The sequence below is a fragment of the Sapajus apella genome, unplaced genomic scaffold, assembly GCF_009761245.1.
Source record: "Sapajus apella isolate SASKATOON/1434 unplaced genomic scaffold, GSC_monkey_1.0 scaffold132, whole genome shotgun sequence".
NCBI lineage: Eukaryota > Metazoa > Chordata > Mammalia > Primates > Cebidae > Sapajus > Sapajus apella.
In genome coordinates this window covers 1,036,088-1,057,316 of record NW_022437072.1, presented here as the reverse complement: position 1 = coordinate 1,057,316, position 21,229 = coordinate 1,036,088, and the positions used below count along the sequence as shown (strand labels likewise).

The 21,229-nt window shown below is 35.5% G+C and overlaps 1 protein-coding gene across 2 annotated transcripts in view; it reads right to left on the bottom strand.

The window, feature by feature from the left end:
• The window catches only part of CDC73 (cell division cycle 73), a 124,980-nt gene that overhangs the window by 83,134 nt on the left and 20,617 nt on the right, over positions 1-21,229 (bottom strand). The window contains exons 8-11 of one of the 2 annotated variants that reach the window (XR_004264151.1): positions 15,069-15,167; positions 14,517-14,595; positions 12,477-12,541; positions 3,847-3,914 (exon numbers count right to left, since the gene is read on the bottom strand). Coding sequence is in view for 1 of the 2 variants with exons in the window: in XM_032262873.1 (XP_032118764.1) it covers positions 12,477-12,541; positions 14,517-14,595; positions 15,069-15,167 (243 nt within the window). In the remaining variant the exon portion in view is untranslated. The remainder of the gene's footprint in view (positions 1-3,846; positions 3,915-12,476; positions 12,542-14,516; positions 14,596-15,068; positions 15,168-21,229) is intronic. The other variant, XM_032262873.1, reaches the window with a different exon arrangement.

The following is a 21,229-nucleotide window of genomic DNA, read 5'->3' as shown; positions in this document are numbered from 1 at the left end:
GGAAGGAAGGAAGGAAGGAAGGCAGGAAGGAAGGAAGGAAAGAAGGAAGGAAGGAAAGAAAGAAAGGGCACTTAACGTATACAAACTCCTGCTATATTATTTATTTTTGTTTATACCTGACTCTTCATTTTTACATTTTCATTAAAAAAAAAAATTCACATTAAAGTTTCTAAGAGTTCAGCTTAGATAACACTGAATAGTTTTGGAAATTAGGTTTTATGACAGACTTGATAATTGCTTTTTAAAGAAGTCAACCTAAAATTACAAGGCATAACAGTACTTACACGTAAAACTCATCATGAAAGGATGGCTGGCTTATTTTTATGGGCAAACACCAAATATTAATACAGCGTAAGCAAGTTAAAGCACATATAAGAATGGTACGTTGTTCCTTATAGACCAAATGTTAGCATGCTCAGTTTAAATGTTACCAGTGGAGACCTTGACCACATTTTGATCAATTTTATGCATGTGTGGGAGGGAGAGAGAGGTCTGAATGCATGTGCATGCATCCAAGGGTGAAAGAGGGAAAAAGGCAAATTATTTTCTTCCATTACTGAAAATGGTTCTGGTAATTTCACTAAATACACTTTATGTAAGTATAACCAAATGAGTAAAATGTAAACAAAATTTTCTACACAATCCACCAATCATTCTTACAAAAACTATTTCATGCTTTGCAATTATACTATGCAAATCTTCACATCTTTCAAATATGTCGCAGCAGAATTTTTTAATGTGGCCATCCTGAGGCTGTGTAAAACGTTCATCCCAACATATAATTATTATTTATCTACTGATAAAGTCTTCTTTATACTTCTCTATTTGTGCTTTAACCATATTTGATTTTTTACTCATACTGACTACATTCTAAATCTTAAGTACTTTTACACACTGCTAAGAAACAAATTGTACTTATCTTTGCAGCATTGAAATTACTGATTAATTGGAAGGGTAAGGTTTAAGTAACCTCCTTAATTTGACTATCACCCTCTAATAAGCGAAAGGTAGAGAAACTGATTTCTGTGCTGAGGAAAGTGGCATACAGTTGCAGTCTCAGGTAGTGAGAGGCTAAGGCAGGAGGATAGCTTGAGCCCAGAGTCCAAGGCCAGCCTGGGCAACAAAGTGAGACCCCATCTCTTTAGAAAGAAAGAAAGATTTCCAAAACCCGGCAGGAAATCCCTGCTCTTCTTTCCCCTTACTAATCAACAAAACTAAATGTGACTAATCCTAAATTTACAGCTCAAACTTGCAGCAAGGTCATTCTACTGCTCCTACCCTCTCCAGTGATAAATCAGATCCTTTGGATATCTACATTATGAACTCCAAATTCAAAAGAGCTAGTTCCCTCACCAACACTTTTAACAAATCAAATAGAATGGAATGAACCACAGTCCTAAAGCTGATTCAGTAATGTACACATTTAAAGAAATAATACATCATATCCATCAGGAGAGGGATTAGTCATACACAACAAGGAATAGAAATCACAACAGCAAATGATGACAAAACCTATCTAAGCAGTGCCCAAGGGGAAAGGTACCCTGGCCTTGCAACAAGTCTTTTTTTGATGAAGAGTTAAAAATAACGGACTACTTCAACACCATTAAACCTCTGAAGGATGTAATTCATTATACACTCATTATGCAGTATACTATGATTTTCAATGTAGCTTTACACAGAGAACATGTATTTGCTAGAGGTGAGAATCCAGTGCCCTTGTTAATTACATTTATTACTGAAAATTAATAAATCAATATTTGATTTCAAATGCTACTCTCATAAGCTTAATTAAAATGAATCAATTTCTCATGCTACACTAACATTACCTAGTTTCTCAGCCTTTCTCTGGGCTACAGCAAATTACTAACTTTAAAGCCCCCCCATGAGACAACTTGAGATTCAGGCAGCTGATCAACCATAGGCAACAAAACCTCTGCACTGCTGCTCATCACCAGCAGTTATTTCTCCTTTGGTCTGCCACAAAGAAAAGATGTTGACTGAAACTGTGCAGATATGTAGAACCAGTTACTATGTACTGGGATTGGTCTTAAACCGTCTACAAAAGGGTTCTAACATAAAATGTAAATGTAATACTACCAGTATGACATAATGAAGCATAGTTTTGTAAAATCTACTATACTATAATCTTTTTAACACTGACATTTAAAGCACTAAAAAAATTATACAAACTTACTGTATCATTATACAAAATATTAATAATGACTTGTTAGAAATAATACAAATGTATGTCAGGTGTCCTAAAATTGGTATCAATTTATTGGAAAGTATTAGATCATTTATATCTACTACATTTAACCTAGTTAAAGAAACATATTTTCCAATATCAAGTTACTTAAATAGTTAAGTTTCTGAAGTTTCTTCTTAAAACAGCTTCTTTGAGTGGGGACAGGGAGGCCTTCATTCTGTTGCCCAGGCTGGAATGAGTAGCGCAATCACAGCTCCCTGCAGCCACGACCTCCTGGGACTAATCAATCTGCCTGCCTCAGTCTCTTAATTATCTGGGACTACAGGTGCACACTACCATCCCTGGCTAATTTTTGAATTTTTTGTACAAACAGGATTTTGCCATGTTGCCCAGCCTGGTCTCAAACTTCTGGGCTCAGCTTCCCAAAGTGCTGGGATTACAGGCATGAGCCGCTGCGCCCAGCCTGTTAACTTTTGGCGGGGGGTGGGAAATACACATATATACACACGCTCGCGCGGGCACAAGAGGTCTTGATGAATTATAATGTACCTACAAATTTGCTATCAGAGTAATTGGCTATTATTCTGTCACTGTATTTAAAACTCAGTAACTCCTAAGATACTGTGAAATATCTTGTATGGCCTTTTAAGATTGCTAAAATATTATAATCATATCAGGAGCTGAATGAGGGATTATTTTCTAAAAGCCATCTATAGAACACAGTAAGAATGCAGTAACTTCTGAAAGATCAAAGAGCTGCTTAATTTTACCTCCCAAGTTTGGTATGCTGAAATATATTAGGAATTCAATTCCAGGATATTTGTGGCACCACATATAAGGCAGAAATGACAAAAAGGCACTGTAGAAAAATGGGAGCGTCTAACCAAAAATACCAAATTTGGTGAGGTAAATGATTATAGGATTGATAATGTTCAGAATTCACTGTACAGGATGATAAAAGACTGAATCAATTCTAATTGTAATGTGTAAAAATGTTAAACTGTCAGGGCACAGTGGCTCACACCTGTAATCCTAGCACTTTGGAAGGCCAAGGCAGGCGGATCACTTGAGATCAAGAGTTCGAGACCAGCCCAGGCAACATGGTGAAACCCCATCTCTACTAAAAATACAAAAAATAGCCAGGGCATGGTGGCACATGCCTGTAATCTCAGCTACTTGGGAGGCTGAGGCAGAAGAATTGCTTGAACCTGGAAGGCAGAGGCTGTAGTGAGCTGAGATCGTGCTACTGCACGCCAGCCTGGGCGACAGAGTGAGACTGTGTCTAAATAAATAAATAAAGTTAAATTGACTTAATTTCAAAATAAAACTCCAATTTGATCTTATATACAGTTGCAAAAATCTAACTGTAAAAATAAAAGCTTTTTCAATGACACTATAAAATATGACAAGCAAAACAGTTACCTGAGTACTATGGTAAGACTTTTGTCTCTAATTAAAACTAAAGTTTTCATTTCTAAGCATTTTAAGTGAATATGTCTTCAATGGATTCAGTGCAAAGCACCATTCTGAAATTTCAAATAAGAACTTAGTTTCTAAACAGCAAGATATGTCCAGAACAGAAGCAAGTAAGAGCTTAAAAACAAGCATTTAAAATAAACATGGGAACAGTCACTCACAGAGGAACATGAGATGCAGGAAAGACAAGAAGAACAACACTAAAAGAAACATCCATCAAGAAAAAGACCTGGAAAAGAAACCAAAACTTAGAATTAAAGATCAAATGAGGCTTGGTAGGATGGGGGAGGGGAGAGGGTACCAACTAACTAGACACTCCAGTGAATACTAAGACAATTAATTTTAAAAATTTGAATGCAGGAATTACATAAAAGACTAAAAAGTCACTCAAGATCTCAATCAATTTACAAAGACCCAGAAATTGATCTAGCAAACTAAAGCTCAGTCAGCAATAGCCAATGGAAAGTTCCCATCAAGGACATACCCAAACACCCAAACATAACATGCTATTAAAAATACTAAGTTTTTTTCATCTGAACCAAGTGATTTAAAACATCTGTCCTAAAGTTAAAGGAGATATTAAAGATTAATCTTTGCTCTTCAAAATAATAAAGAGAAATGTATAAAAGCATTTAGATGTTAAAGAACAGTAGTGGCTAATCTAAAATACAAGGAGGAGTCAGAAATTAAAAGTTATAAAATATGTTTAACACTGACACTAATTTTGCTAAAACTTAATGAATTAAAGTTGCACTGACACAGGTAAACAGAAATTGGAATAAAAAGCTCTATTAAGCTGAAAGAAAACTAAAATCTCTGTACAATTCTGAGAGTCATATATAATTGCATTATATACTGAACTATAATTAAGAGAATACATGTAATCAAAATGAAGTTTCATAGTATAAATTGTTATCTAGCAAAATACATTTCCAAACTGGTTTCTATGTTTCCTATTCTTACAATGATCAATACTACAACATTTTAAGACAAAGTGATGTTAAATTTATTATTAAAAATTATACGATTTCCAGATGACTCTGATACATGAGCCAACAATAACTTTTCTTTGTTTCTTTCTAAAATAAATCTTGAGTGTTTTGTGATTGTGGCATTAATTCCACAGTCATTGGTAGAATAATTTTATGTTGCAGATATTAACTAAAATCTCTAACATGTTTTGGGTAAACCAACAGTCATTCTTTAACAAAATACAAAGCTAAATTGAATTCAATTGTACAGGTTTATATAAACCTAACCAGTGTGCAATGGATTTTCAAAAAATCTGTTAAGATACAGAAACTAAACCACATAATCTTCGCTTTACAAGTATTAAAATTTCCTGACACATGTTAGTATGTTCTGTTGCTGTAACTCATTTTTCTTGAAGTACATTAGCACCAAAATGCTAATTATGCTGACAAAATATTAAGGTTAAATCAGATTGTAACACCTCTTACCACAAGAAAGGCATGAAATGATTTAATATTTACCCATGTAAATAAATGTTCAGTCTAAATATTAGTGAATTAGAGAATAAGACTATACCTGTATTATTCCGTATAAAACATTTAAAAAATATTATATATTTTAATATAAAAACATTTATGCAGTAACTACAACTAATTCCATACTACAATCAAAAAGCAGTGAAAGGAGGTGGGCACAGTGGCTCACCCCTATAATCCAAACACTTTGGCAGGCCAAGGCAGACAGATCGCTTGAGGTCAGGCGTTCAAGACCAGCCTGGCCAATACAGTCTCTACTAAAAATACAAAAAAAAATTAGCCAGGTGTGGTGGTACATGCCTGTAATCCCAGCTACTTGGGAGGCTGAGGCAGAACAATCGCTTGAACCTGGGAAGTGGAGGTTGCACTGAGCTGAGATCACACCATTGAACTCCAGCCTGGGTGAGACAGGGAGACTCCATTTCAAAAAATAAAATATAATTTTTAATAAGCAGTGAAAGGGACAATGCTAAACAAGGTATAACTGGACACATTTAAACCTCAAAACAAATCCCTAAGGAAGTTATACCATCTTTCTGATAAGAAAACTCGGGCTTGATTTGCAACAAATCATAATAGAAAGTTCTCTCTTGTATCTCCCTTATTTTAAAACTTGGTCCAAATCTACAATCACAACATTATCTGCACCCCCACCCCCGCCTTAAAAACGCTAGAAAAATCACAAGCGGGAAATTACTATAAAAGGGATATAAAGGATTTTTTATGAGTACCATTTGTTGAATCTATTTGTGCTAAAAGAGAAAAAAAATTCCCTATTCGCTTCAGTGATAGTTTCTTAGAAAAGTCCATGAAAACGCGTATCTAACAAAAAAAAACTGTACAGAACAGACAATATGTTAATACCAAAGTATGACTTCATGTAGCAGGTAGTAAGTATAAAAAATAAACTTTCAAAACTTAAGGGATACAACGGACAATAATATCCCTGGGATTAACAGCTGGGATTACTATTTTAATTTTTACATTTTGTAAACAGTTTTTACATAAATAAAAAAACAAAATAATGCTTCACTTAAGGAGTACACCTTTATACTGCTTCGGCGGACACATGACAGAACCACTTTGTTCCCTGAAATATCAAGACAAGCAACAAGTTTTGAAAATTATTTCAAGTGTAATACAATATTCTCAGAGAAAAATATGCCAGTCTAAACACAGAGTGCAGAAAATACATTTTATAAAAGTAATATTCTTACTTATAATTCTGACTACATATTAAAATCCTGAACACTTTATATACTTTTCAGATGAAAGTTACTTAATCAATTTTTTTATTTTTAGAGACAGGGTCTTCCTGCTTTGCACAGGTTCTCCTAGCCTCAAGCGACCCTCCTGCCTCAGCCTCCCAAAGTGCTAGGATTGCAGGCATACACCACCATGCCTGGCCAGAAAGTCAGTAACTTAAAACTAAAGAAATAACATTTCTTTCTATGTATGAGTCCTAATGGATGGAAAAAGCTAACCTAGTTATTACCCTCCTTACATAACTTATTTGCAGCCACTTTGTCTCAAAGGTGAAAGATCTCTGCTATAAGATAACAATATAAAGCTGTTGTAAAAATATCCCAATTACTTGAGAGAAAAAAGATTATAATACTTATAGTCTTCATAACTTTGAATAAAAATTGGACCACTAACAATGTTAAATACATATTATAGTAATAAATACAATTAATTATAAGTACAATAAAGCTACCTACATTTTACATATAAGTCTAATTGAGTTTACAGAATCATAAATTAGTAATATAAGTAGCTACCATTTGTTAAGCCTTTGTGCTAAGCATGTTATCAATGTCTCCTTTAATCCTCAGCAACACTATTATGTAAGTTCTATTATATTTATTGTAAAATAAAAACAAGATCACTGAGAGAAAGGTTAAATAACCTTCTCCACTCCACCAGCAGAATGAGGGGCAGAACTGAGAATCAAAGCCAGGACTGACTTCAAAGCCTCATTTTTGTTGTAATTCCAACCGATTATCTTATCTTTAACAAATTGGCACTGCCTCTAGAGCAGGGAGTGCTCCAACTGAATGGCCAAAACAGTCTAGGAATGTAGCAGAAATAAGTAAAGGTGGCTATATAAAAGACAACAGACTGGTGAAGCCTGTGGCAATCTAGAGAAAACTCTTATCTAAAGGACGAAGCTCCTGCTCATATGGATGTGGGTGTTGCCATGTGAGACTACAGACCCCGTACCAGTCATGCCAGATAGATTTTAAAGAAGCTAGAAATCCAGGCTGTTTATGTGATAAGCTCTTATTTTTAAATGGTGATGAATAAGATAAAAATTTAAGTTACAATGGATGCCTAATCAAACATAATCTGGGGCCACATTTAGATTGGCACGATGAATGACTCCATAAGCATGCTACCTTACCATCTTCTTCCTGCCTGTTCATAAATGTTAGTGTAATGTAATGTACACTTAACATTTATGAACAGGCAGGAAGAAGAAAAAGAAACTTTCCTACAAGCAGGCAGGAGAAAGAGAAACTTGCCTACAAACAGACAAGAGGAAGAGAAAGAAAGAAACTTCCCTACAAACATCCTTAAAACCTATCCAATAACCAGTCTCCTTTCATATCTTTCTAGTCCCCATGCTCTCCCCATCACAGGGCTTTTACTCCTGCTTTTTGTTTACCGCTCCTACAATGTGTCTTCCTGTCATCACCAAGTTAAATCCTACGTAAAGTTCTGATCTTCTTCAAGCATTACCTCCTCAATGAAGTACTCTGACTCCTGCAATAAATCCCCCAATTTTAGGCTCCTGTTGCACAATGTACCTGTAACACTTGGCACAGTCACAATGTTATAGTGTGACTAATGTGTCCCTCCCCAACCAGATCATAAAGTCCGTAAGAATATGTCTGGTTTTGTTCATCATTGATGTCCCAACACCCAGCACAGTGCAAGGCACACAGCATGCACTCAACAAATATTTGCTAAAGGAAAGAGGAAGAAAAGGAATTAGAGTCCTAAGAAGACAGCCTTAAAAAATTCTCCATTATCTGCTGGGCTGAACTCTACACTCAACTCCAGAACATTACGGCTACTATAGCACTCCCATAACACTTCAAGCAGAGATGAACGCCACATTAATCAACCAAATGAGAATGAAGGAAGGCTTTATAAAACAGTGGTGGGATGGGGAGGGTACTAATGTATGTGTTCCTGCTTTTAGAATATAACCTGGTTTACAGACTGAGATTCTAGATCTCCTGAGAGTTGATGGTGATATTATTACACCTCTAACAAATTCTATGTAAATCTACATAAGTTTACTTACTATCAGAAAAATCGTTGCCCAAAGCATGCTTATTGTAAGAACTATGATGACTACTGGAATAAATTCAAGTAAAGATCTTAAAGGAAAGCTTTTAATCTCTATAATTGCAGGGTGTGAGATGCTTCTTCAAAAAGGAGGACAGTAAGGTAATCAAGAGTCCATGACATCTACTAAAAACATACAGAGGTTAGAGTTTGTAACCCTTCCAATTGAACCTAACAGGCCAGACAGGTTAAAATGAAGTGGTTCTCAATGCAACTACCAAATCCTTACTAACAAGAGTGAACTGTGATCATCGTCTTCTAACTCTTTCTCCAATGGAACCATAAATAGGTTCCTTGCTACAGCTAACAAACACAGGTCTTCATCATCATCTCTTATTTACCATATAATAAAAAAACTTTGTCAAGTGACATTTTCTTTGTCTAATACGACCCTTTCACAAAACGAACCCATGAAAATATATTGTTACTTCCGCCACTGAACGGTTTGTACGTCCAACATATAATTCTATGCAACACTAGTTCTTTCCAAGAATCTTCTCTAGATGTTAGGGTAGGGGTAAACTTGGGAGGTTAAATAAGCTTGGGAAAGACTGCAAATTCCTCAAATTTAGATACTCGTTCATTAAAAACAATGAGATTCCTGAACCACAAAATCTGTTTAATCTAGCGGTTTTTTCTGTTTGTTCTGTTTTGTTTTGAGACAGAGTCTTGCTCTGTCACCCAGACTAGAGTGCTGTGGCACAATCTTGACTCACTGCAGCCTCCTGGGTTCAAGTGATTCTCCTGCCTCGGCCTCCTGAGTAGCTGGGATTACAGGCATGCACCACCATGCCCTGGCTAATTTTTGTATTTTTAGAAGATGAGGTTTTGCCATGTTGACCAAGTTGGTCTTGAACTTCTGCCTTGGCCTTCGATAGTACTGAGATTATGGGCCTGAGTTGCTGCACATGACCTAACCTAGTGTTTCTTAAACATTATAGAACCCAAGTAACAAATTTGGGGGAAAGGTTCCAAACTTGGAAAAGTTCTCTAGCAAATCAACAATTTCATGGCTTGGGCCTCTGGAACCTTTACTATGAAACATATTTCCTGATCTAAGTCAAAAATTAACCAGAAACCCAACTATACAAACTTGTAACTTTAAAGATACCTAGGTTTCTGTTGCTATAATAATTCTGAATAATTCTTATTTTCATAAAATATTACGAAAGCACCCTCCCGGGGCCTTTACTTCTATAAAAATTTTCACTAACTCATGATTCTTTTTTTTTTTTGAGACGGAGTTTCGCTCTTGTTACCCAGGCTGGAGTGCAATGGCGCGATCTCGGCTCACCGCAACCTCCGTCTCCTGGGTTCAAGCAATTCTCCTGCCTCAGCCTCCTGAGTAGCTGGGACTACAGGCGTGCGCCACCATGCCCAGCTAATTTTTGTATTTTTAGTAGAGACGGGGTTTCACCATGTTGACCAGGATGGTCTTGATCTCTTGACCTCGTGATCCACCCATCTCGGCCTCCCAAAGTGCTGGGATTATAGGCGTGAGCCACCGCGCCCGGCCTAACTCATGATTCTTATGAAACGTGATTAACAAAAGGTACATCCTTCTCTACAATATATATAGGAAATAATCTATTGGTATAAAAGTATTCTGGCCATCTGCATAATTTAGTCTTGCATATAACATAAATCTGATGTTTAACTTAAAAGATACATAGATTGATCCCAATTTTATTAACTATGTCTATCAACCAGGCATATCAAAACCTTGGAGAACAATGACAGCAAAAATGAACTATACATAAATTACAAAGGAAGTTGCATCTGGGCAGCAAAGCCTTCTAACATATATTTAACATCTTTGTATGTCTGGGTGGATATGATAAAGGAGAAACTTTCCTGACTGGAGAATAAGGTAGAAAGTTGGTGCAACTCACAAGCTCACAAATAGGTAATAAGTACAAAGCAGAAAAGAGGAGAAAAGAATATTAAATTGGAAATGTAAGTCTGAGATACAACTAAAAAATAATTATCTGAGAACTTCAAAGCTTTCAAGTTCAAACTTCTCTATGTATTCATTCTAACAACTGCATAAATCAGATCACAAGCAACAAAGATTCAAACTTGGTATTAATATAATAAAACTATCAGCAATTTAACCATTTTTAGTCTTTCTGTTGCATTCCTACACAATGCTTTTTTCATGATTATTCTTTAAAATCACACAGCATAAATTTGCTTAAATTCACCTCTCTTTTAAGTATATTTAGGAACAGTCTCTGATGATGCAGAATCACATCATTCTCATACTGATCAATTAAGAAGCTATCCTTAAATTTTAGAAAAACTGCTCTGTACAAAGACCACTGTGAAAACCATCACAGATTTTACTATTTGCAAAGAAGCTCAGATAACAAAACCATTTCATGGCATTTCAGAGCTATAGGGATGGATGAGAAAAGTTAAAAAAAAAAACAACAATAACAAAAAACTTACTTTGATGACTCCCCAAGGATAACGATTTCATTCCATAACTAATTCACTTAGGGAATGATCAGCAGGCAAGTTCTGTCGTACTTAGGGCATTCCCTAAGTAGGCAAGTTCTGTTCCCAAGATGTCAATAACCAAATCACATAAGAATTTAAACTAAATCTTCAGCCATGAATCATACATTGAAGTCAGGAAGAACCAGGCAGATCACATAAGCGGGGTGTATCTAATCCCACATGACTTTTCCCTAATTCTCTAAACTCCAGCAACACTGGCCTCCTTGCTGTTGCCCTATGGACCTCAGTTTTTATCCCGCTCTGATGGAGAAGAATGCTATTCCAAGTCTCTGCTCAACTGTTGCCTCCTCAGAGAAGTATCTCTGACTTCTCTCTCTAAAGAAGCCTCATCTGTCTTATTTACAGCTGTATGACCAGCAACAACAGGATCTGACACAAATGCTCAATAAATACTTGCTGAATGAATTCATTAGTCCACATGTAATTTAACAATATAAAATCAAATCTAATGACAATTTAAAAACAAGTATATTAACAAAATATCTAATATCCAATCCCAATTTGAAGTCCAGAAAAAAACAAACTTAAAATCAGATCTCTGTACTTATTTGCTTTTGGAAATGAGTGAGTAAAACTTGAAAAATTCCACGTGGGTATAAAGATGTATGTTAGTTCTGAAAAATCACAGCGAATATATAATGATTCCATGTCATATAGAGTCCATAAAAGATTGGATGATTCACAAGCAAAGACAGAAGTTTGGTATTAGCATCTTAAGTATATACTCTAACACATATGCATAGTATTTTAAAAGTATAATGATCTAGAATATAAATACAAGTATAAAAGGTATAATGATCTAGAATATAAATATGAAAAATGAAGTTAAGAGAATTCCTGTTCTACATTACCAAGTCCAATCACTGACTAAATATAAATTTGAAGTGTTAAATATGGCTTTGTCAGAATATATAGAAGTAACCATTTTTTGGAGGTTAAAAAATAAAGTTTGCTGAACATGTACCAAAGGCTTATATTCACAAACACCTAAGTATTGAGTTCTACCAATTACATACTTTGTAAGCATTATAATCACTATAGTCCATCTCTTTAAAGAGCATAAGATATTACATTTTTAACAACAAATGATATTATGGCAAAAAGCTCTCTCAAACTGACCTCACAACTCAAAAGTTTTAAATACTGACCAGGTGCATTGCCCTACTTGCAAGTTAATCAAATCAGCTTTTATTTACACATATTCAACTTAGTTTGAAGGAAAAGAAAAATGAAACAGGATACCTATGAATCAAATAATACACCACACAGATCAATCAGAACAAATGATCAATAAAGAAAAATGTTTGAAATAAAAAATATGAGAGAATAAAGATTTTCTTCAACATGTGCTACTCACATAAAATCCCTGGAACAAAAGGGTATCTACAGCCAAATTAACTTACCGTTACAGATTTCAGTGTCATACCATGGTAGGTTCCCATAGTGTCAATTTTGAAGCCTTCCGTTTCTATGAAAAAAAAAAAAAAAAAAAAAAAAAGAGGTTTGCTGTTAAGATTTTATAGATCATGCATCTTATGGTCTATAACAAATCTAAAGTAATAATCTACACTGTATCTGATGGTTCAATAGTATAACAAAGCCTTCAATCTACTATGTAAAATTAAATTACATACTTGTAAAGACAAAAACTTTAAAAAGGATGCTAGGCTCAAAAGTACTAATATATTAAATAGAGACCAACAAGCCTACTGTGTAGAAGCTGATTAAGACTATCTCTGAATTTAGATTGAATACTTTATAACACCAAATTACTTACTAATACTCAGATAGTACCACTAAAAGCCCCTAATATCATGAGAAGACCCAGTTATAAAAAGCAGTGTTCCAAAGTTTCAATCGTAAGGCATATGCTTATTTTTATATACATATATATATGTTTTTTTTTTTCTTTTGAGACAGAGTCTCACTCTGTCACCTAGGCTGGAGTACAGTGACACAATCTCAGCTCATTGCAACCTGTACTCCCAACCCCCTCCCCAGGATCACACAATCCTCCCACCTCAGCCTCCCGAGCAGCTAGGACCACTGGCATGCACCACCACACCCAGCTATTTTTTTGTACTTTTAGTAGAGATGGGATCTTGCCTTGTTGCTCAGGCTGGTCACAAAGTACTGAGCTCAAGCAATCATCCTGCCTCTACCTCCCAAAGTGCTGGAATTACAGGCATGAGGCACAGCAACCAACCATATTACATAGTCTATAGAAAGCTATGTTGTAAATAATGATTGGAGTGACAGGACAGAATCCCAATATGCCTTTCTGTAAAGGGTCACATAGTAAATGATTTATATATTGCAGGCCTTAAAATCTCTGTCACAACTACTTAATTCTGTAGTTGCAGTGCAAAAGCAGAATAAACAATATATGTGATAAACTGGGGGCAGCCCAATTTGCCCCATGGAGGTTCGTATTGAGTTTCAGGGCTGTAATTTACCAACCTCTGCTTTATATAATTCAATCCCCACGAAAACATTGAAGTGTAAAGGAAAGAATGGACTATTGCCTTTTTATGGCACATATCTGGTGCATGCCTTTATCAACTAAATGAAGTCAGCACACAAAATTCATTGCATCAAGGCAACATACGCTTTCAAAAAAATTTAAAGGAAGACTTCAGATTATGCTTTAAAATACCAATAACTTCCAGTTGTTTCTAAACCTCTTATTTTCATGTATCAAGTCATAATGAATGAAGATCCCAAGAGGAAGTGACCCTGACATTAGTTTCACCGCACAACTGCAGAAATGGTTTGTTATTGCATTAGCCAGAATACCACGTGGGCTATCACAAAATAAGTCCTCCCATCATTGCTCAAAATCTGTATCCAAGTTCTCAATGTACACATTTATAACTTCAGAAACATGACTTTACAGAATCTCCAGTTAACAACAAAAGCAGTATGAATAACAGCAAATATTTATAGATAATTTACTTACATATAAGATACTATTCTGAGAACGTGGTATTTATTAACCAGTCCAATACTCATAATAACCAGAAGAAATAGGTACCATAATAGTATTTTAATTATACACAGGAGAAAACTAAGACAGAATGCAGTTAAAGTAACATTAAAATTCACACAAAAAGTTACTGCAACATAAGCTGTCTGGATCCAGAATCCATGCTATTAATCAGGGACTGGCCAATTTTTTCTGTAAAGGGCCAGATAATATTTTTAGGCTGTGTAGGCTGAAAATTCAATACCGAAGTCACAAAGCCAAAGAAGCCATATATAAAATGCATAAATGAATGGGTGTGGCTGTGTCCCAACAAACTGTTATTTACAAAAAATTGTAGTGGGTACAATCTGGCCTGCAGACATTACGGTGCCAACCCTCACCCTTAAGCATCAGGCCATACTGCCTCTCAAGTTCAACACAACCACACTAAGGGGAAGATAAGAATTAAGCAACTTGCCTTCTTTTCCTTTGAATCTTTCCTGATCATATCTGTTATAGGCAGCTGGGATAGGCTGTTTGGTACGCAAAGTGGGATCCTGTTAAAAAAATTTTTTTAAATTATAAGTAACATGTTAATATTTTTAAATATCATTTATTTAATGTGCTGGAGTATAGCAGTGTGATCACGGATCACTGCAGCCAAGACCTCCTAGGCCCAAGTGACCTTCCCACCTCAGCCTTCCAAGTAGCTGGGACCACAAGCATGTACCACCACACTCGGTTAACTTTTTTTAATTTTTTTTTTTTTTAAGACACTCTGACCCATCAGATGATTTTGTCTCAGACTCTGACCAAAGTATGCTAAGAATTACTGCTACAGTTAAGAAGTACTACCTAAGTAAGTAACTTTTAATATTGGGGAGGGCTTTCACATCTTTCAGAAACTCTGAAGCAGCAAAGAGTTTAAAATCCACTGATTTTAAAATGTGAAGATATCTTCAACATTACTACACTGCAATATAAGTGGCAACTTCATTAAAATTACTGTAAAGCAGTAAAGCATTCTTACCACAGGTGCTGTATTTGGGGCTGGTCGCTGTTCAGGTGCACGCCCTTCTTCTCTGGCTTTTACAGATTGAAGTATTGCAAAAATGTTCTTGGAAAAATTCTAAAATATAAATGAATTTTAATTAAGCCCACCTTAAATACACAATAGTAAAGTTACTTGATAAATAATTTAAGACTCAGTTATCTTACTCTCAATTCTTCTTTACTATATATATCACAAAGTATCATTATTATACACATATGTAAAAACCACTACTGATACATTGATCCAGAGACTATTATAAATCCCATGGTATTCATTTCGTTATTTTCATTTTACTTAAACTGCTACAAATGTATTCATATTCTACATCTATTCAAATATATAATCAGAAAACAAGTTAACATAAATAAAATTAAAATATAACACATTTGTCTAAAGACGCTTCTAGTTGAGAAAAAAAAAATCAACTACTACATCCTCCTCTCTGTTAAATAAACTTCAGTGCTAACTTCAGACTGTTACACATTACATAATTCTGAGATACTATTAGTAGTCAATGTACACTTTTCAAAGATTTATAAGTGGAGAGTACAAGTAAAAATGCTCTTCAGCTTACGATGCAATTACATGCTAATCAAAAGTCAACACAGCTAACTAATCTGACTACTCTTTCCTTCATGAAATATTCGTCCTTCATGCTATGGATTGAATATCTCCTCTAAAACTCGTGTTGAAATTTTATTCATTATAACACTATGAGGAGATGGAGCCTATAGGAGGTGATTAGGTAGGTCATAAGGGCTCCATCCTTACTAATGGATTAATGTTGTTATTCCAGAAGTGGGCACGGGTTCCTGATACAGTAAGTTTGGCCCCATTTCTCTCTGTGGCTTGTTTGCTTGCTTGATTGCTTCTGCCTTCTGCCATGAAATGACCCTACCCAGAAGCCACTGCTATGTTCTTGGACTTCCCAACCTAGAGCAAGTGTGAGAAATAAATTTCTTGTCTTCATAAATTACCCAGTCTGTGATATCCACGGCAGCAGAACAGAGACACTTGGCCTCTGAGACGCCACTGTCTCTTCGTTTCATCCCTAATGTCTAACAGTTCCTTTGGTGCTCTTCTTATGCTACCTATCAGTCACTTAACATTTGAAGGAATATGTAGTAAGAATCTACTCTAAATCAAACACCTTGCTTGGCACTTGGGTGCAATGATAATGAAAAAAGACGGTAGCTGCCCTCATGAACCTCAAATACAACATAATTTCTCTTCTTCAAACAAAGCATTCTGTTCGCTTGGATTGGACCACTCTTCCCACCTTACCCATTTCACTTCCCTCACTGGTTTTTATTCTTTAGGTAACACTCCTCTTTACTCTCACCTAAGTTAACTGTCCTTGCTGGGTGTCTGCCCTATAAGGTTCCTAATAATTACCACTTTTTAATTTTGACTTCTGCTGAAGAATATAACTTCTGTGACAGCTAGGACCAATGCACCTCCAGTCAGTGACTAGCACTTGTTTGGTTTGTAGATGTTAAATAAATACGATAGGAATAAATATGTATATAAAATGAGAGGCAGCTTGAAAGATAACTATCACTATACTAGTTGCAGTGCTAACCAGTTCCTATAATCCTCTGGAGCAGCAAATGTAAGGACCCCTTTGCACTCTTACGAAGGACCCCAAAGAGCTTTAAGTTTGTGTGAGTTAAAATATCTATTGAATTTAACATTAAAACTGAAAAAAAATTAAAGATCACTTTTCAAAATGCATAAAAGTAATGACAAGAAAGAGTGGCAGGTTTTAAATTTTTGCAAATTTCCTTAATCTCTGGCATAATAGAAGAGAGCTATATTCTCAGATCGGCTTCTACATTCAACATTTATTGTGCTATCTTATCTGGTCAAAGGATACAGAGAAAAATCTATCCTCACACAAACATTTGGAAAAGGGAAGACTATTCTAATAGTTTTTCAGATAACTATGGATAGTTTTCTTTGATATCATACCAAAAGGCAATAAATGGTTCTTTTTTTTTTTAAATTGCATTTTAGGTTTTGGGGTACATGTGAAGAACATGCAAGATTGTTGCATAGGTACACACATGGCAGTGTGATTTGCTGCCTTCCTCCCCATCACCTATATCTGGCATTTCTCCCCATGCTAACTCTCCCCAACTCCCCACCCCCCACTGTCCCTCCCCTATTTCCCCCCAAAAGACCCCAATGTGTAGTGTTCCCCTCCCTGTGACCATGTGTTCTCACTGTTCAACACCTGCCTATGAGTGAGAACATGCCGTGTTTGAGTTTCTGTTCTTGTGTCAGTTTGCTGAGAATGATGGTTTCCAGGTTCATCCATGTTCCTACAAAGGACACAAACTCATCGTTTTTGATAACTGGATAATATTCCATGGTGTATATGTGCCACATTTTCCCTGTCCAGTCTATCATCGATGGGCATCTGGGTTGGTTCCAGATCTTAAACATAAGACCTAACACCATAAAAACCCTAAAAGAAAATCTAGGCAAAACCATTCAGGACATAGGCGTAGGCAAGGACTTCATGACCAAAATACCAAAAGCACTGGCAACAAAAGCCAAACTAGACAAATGGGACCTAATCAAACTCCACAGCTTCTGCAGGGCAAAAGAAACAGTCATTAGAGTGAATTGGCAACCAACAGAATGGGAAAAAATTTTTGCAGTTTACCCATCTGACAAAGGGCTGATATCCAGAATTTACAAAGAACTAAAACAGATTTACAAGAAAAAAACAAGCCCATTCAAAAGTGGGTGAAGGATATGAACAGACACTTTACAAAAAAGACATACATGAGGCCAACAAACATGAAAAAATGCTCATCATCTCTGGTCATCAGAGAAATGCAAATCAAAACTACAGTGAGATACCATCTCATGCCAGTTAGAATGGCGATCATTAAAAAATCTGGAAACAACAGATGCTGGAGAGGATGCGGAGAAATAGGAACACTTTTACAATAAATGGTTCTTGAAGGTTAATGAAATGTGGAAACCACATCCATAAACTTTTTGTACAGGTACTTTAAAATCCATCAGCCTCTCTTGTACTTTAAATGAACTTTTTACCCATGCATGATTTTCTGACAACATTCACTGGTTACCTGGAAAGTATCAATCACTGAATCATGCACATTTTCCAAATAGTAACATAATTAATTAAAGAAAATCAACAAATTACACTTGTTAAAAGACTCACTAGAAGACTTTAAGAATTAGAAAACTGCTTGTTTCTTTACTTATGGGGGTGGGGGGAGAATTAGAAAACTGTTAAGGTGACAACAGCATAAAGAAACTTCCCAAATTCTAATTTTCTCATGAACGTATTTTTTTATCATTGGCAAAAAATACTATCAGTTGCTTTCTGTGAAGGAACAAATTTATTTCCTTCATTTAAAAAAAAAAAGACTACCAAATACCCAAGTCTGAATAACAGTTACTAAAATTAAAAATGTTGATTCAGCTCCTACCTCATACAACGGCACAAGTCTCTTGATGAGAGTAACCAACAGGTTTGCAGAAGTGCTTTCTACATTTCAATTTCATCACACAAAATATTAAAAAGACATACTTGAGGGTCAAGAGTTAACAAAACTCATAAATTTTAAAAACATCATCAAGGACATTATTAGTGAATAAAGAACATAATGGTTACTAGCAAAGTGCCACTGCCTTGATTCACACCATGGCCAGCAGTTTTACCAACCCTTGATTTTGCACCATCACTACAAAGGTCAATACAGTCAAAAATGCACATAACATCTTTGTCTTATTATAAAAATAGTTGAAAATATATGAAAAGCAAACCTTACATTAAAAATAAAGAATTAGCATTATCATAAATCTATTATCATCTTCCTTCTAGTGATCTCCTTTTTTTTTTTATCAATTTTTCAACATTGAACATATACTAATTCATACAAGTTTATACACATTTGTCTTCAGATCGTATAGATCTTTCACCTTTTACTAACTGATGTAAGTTTAAAAGTATGTTTTCTAAATGGCATTATAAAACCAAGTCACTTTATTTGGGGTCCTTGCAAAAATAATAACATGGTTTATACTTCTCACGAAATCATTTTCTTTTGTGGAACAAAGTCTCACTCTGTCATCCAGGCTGAAGTACAATGGCATGATCTTAGCTCATTGCAACCTCCACCTCCAAGATTCAAGCAACTCTCCTGCCTTAGCCTCCCAGGTAGCTGGGATTACAACAAGCATGTGCCACCATGCCCAGCTAATTTTTTTATTTTTAGTAAGAGGTGGGGTTTCAACATGTTGGCCAGGTTGGACTCGAACTCCCGACCTCAGTTGATCCACCCGCCTTGGTTTCCCAGTGTTGGGATTACAGGCGTGAGCCCCTGCAACCGGCCTCTCATGAAATCTTGAACCTGACTTTTGTTTCTGAAACTCAAAAAATAAGAAAGCTCTGATAACTGGTAATAATGAAGGCCTATCTAAAATCCACAGGCCTTTAACTACCTGAGGGTATTTTGCTATTCTCACCTGTCTAAGAGTATTTCTAGAGTTTATCAGATAGAAAGACTATCAGTCAAAACATTTTTTATCTTTTTTAATGCTAATAATACTCATTTAGGCAAGCCTAGCTACAAAACAATTCTTTATTAACTTATTTTTTAAAAGACATAGTTGTGTCAACAATATTAAATCAGTAAGTTTAGAAATGATGGTAAGATCCTGCCACCTAGAGCTCAAAGAAAATTGTTCACCTCAGTTACTTGAAAATGCAGTGTTTGGTCTAAAAGTTAGGTAGGGTGTATCACCTATTTTTATTCTTCTACTGTGAGTTTCAGATTTTTTGATAACTTTAATGAAAACTGGTAGATCAACATAAGTCACAATATTACTCAAGTATTAGCCATGTTAAAGAGTGAAAATCAGTATCAACAAATCATTTATTGTAACTAGCGAAAATGGAAGTTTACTCAGATCCTCAGATTTCTCTATAATGCTAAGCTCTGGAGAATGATTCTTAATCTCAACCTTAGGTACTTTGTAAAACAGGTCAAAGTACAAAAGAAAAAGAAATAATTCTTTTCTTCATATGCTCTTTTCATAGTTTTATTTCTATTAAAATGGCAATATAAATTTAAGGCTAAAATCCCAAAATTCTACAACCAAAACCAGTTTGCCTAAAACAAGGTTAAACTTCGTTTCACTAGTAACCTTGCACACTTAAACACTGTTACTAGATCATCATTATTAACTGTGCATCAGTGGAGAAAACAGTTAAGAGAAAATTGAGGCATAGAAGAGGAAAAGAAAAATGTACATAAATCAGGATAAATGCATCCTCTTTTTGGGGACCCATGAAATACTAGACATACAGTATTTCAGATTTTTATCTTTTAAAATTTAAAGTGCATGTCTCCTTTGACCAACAATTTGTTTCTAAGAATTAATCCTTTGGCTATATCCACATAAATACACAAAGGTCTGTGTATGAGAATGTTTTCTAATGCATTATTCGTAATAGAGAAAAGGAAGTGAGGGAAAGAAGAAGGGAGGGAAACAGGAGGAGAAAGAGAGGAAGGTGGAGGGAGGCAGAGAGAGAAAAGGAAGGACAGAGAAAAATGGAAAAAAATCCCACAATCTTTGAAGCAAAAACAAAAGAAAACAATTTCCACTAATAGGGAGCTAGTGAAAAAACTGCAATACTCACACAACAAAATAAAAAGTGTAAAATGTACTCAATAAATGTTTGCTACAGATTTCCATAAGTTCTTTACCACATGGGGAAAAATATAATAATGGCATTAATAAACTTGCCATCAATATTCCCTGTGTATCAGGTTTAAGCAAAAATGACTCAACAGGAAAACTAGGCCATTCTCTGATTTACAAATGATGTACGAAGGAGCTTGCATTTTGATTCCTACCTTTTCATCAGCATCTCTGATGAATAACCACCATATTCAAGAATGAAATGGTAAAAATAGCCGTCTGGAAATCTACATTATTACTGAACTCTCAGAGAGACAACACTTGAAACTTCACCTAAAAGCAAATTTTAACCAATTCTGTAACCAATCACAAATTACACACACACACACTCTCTCTCTCTCTACACCCCCCTCTCTCTCACACACACACTCTCTCTCTCTACACCCCCC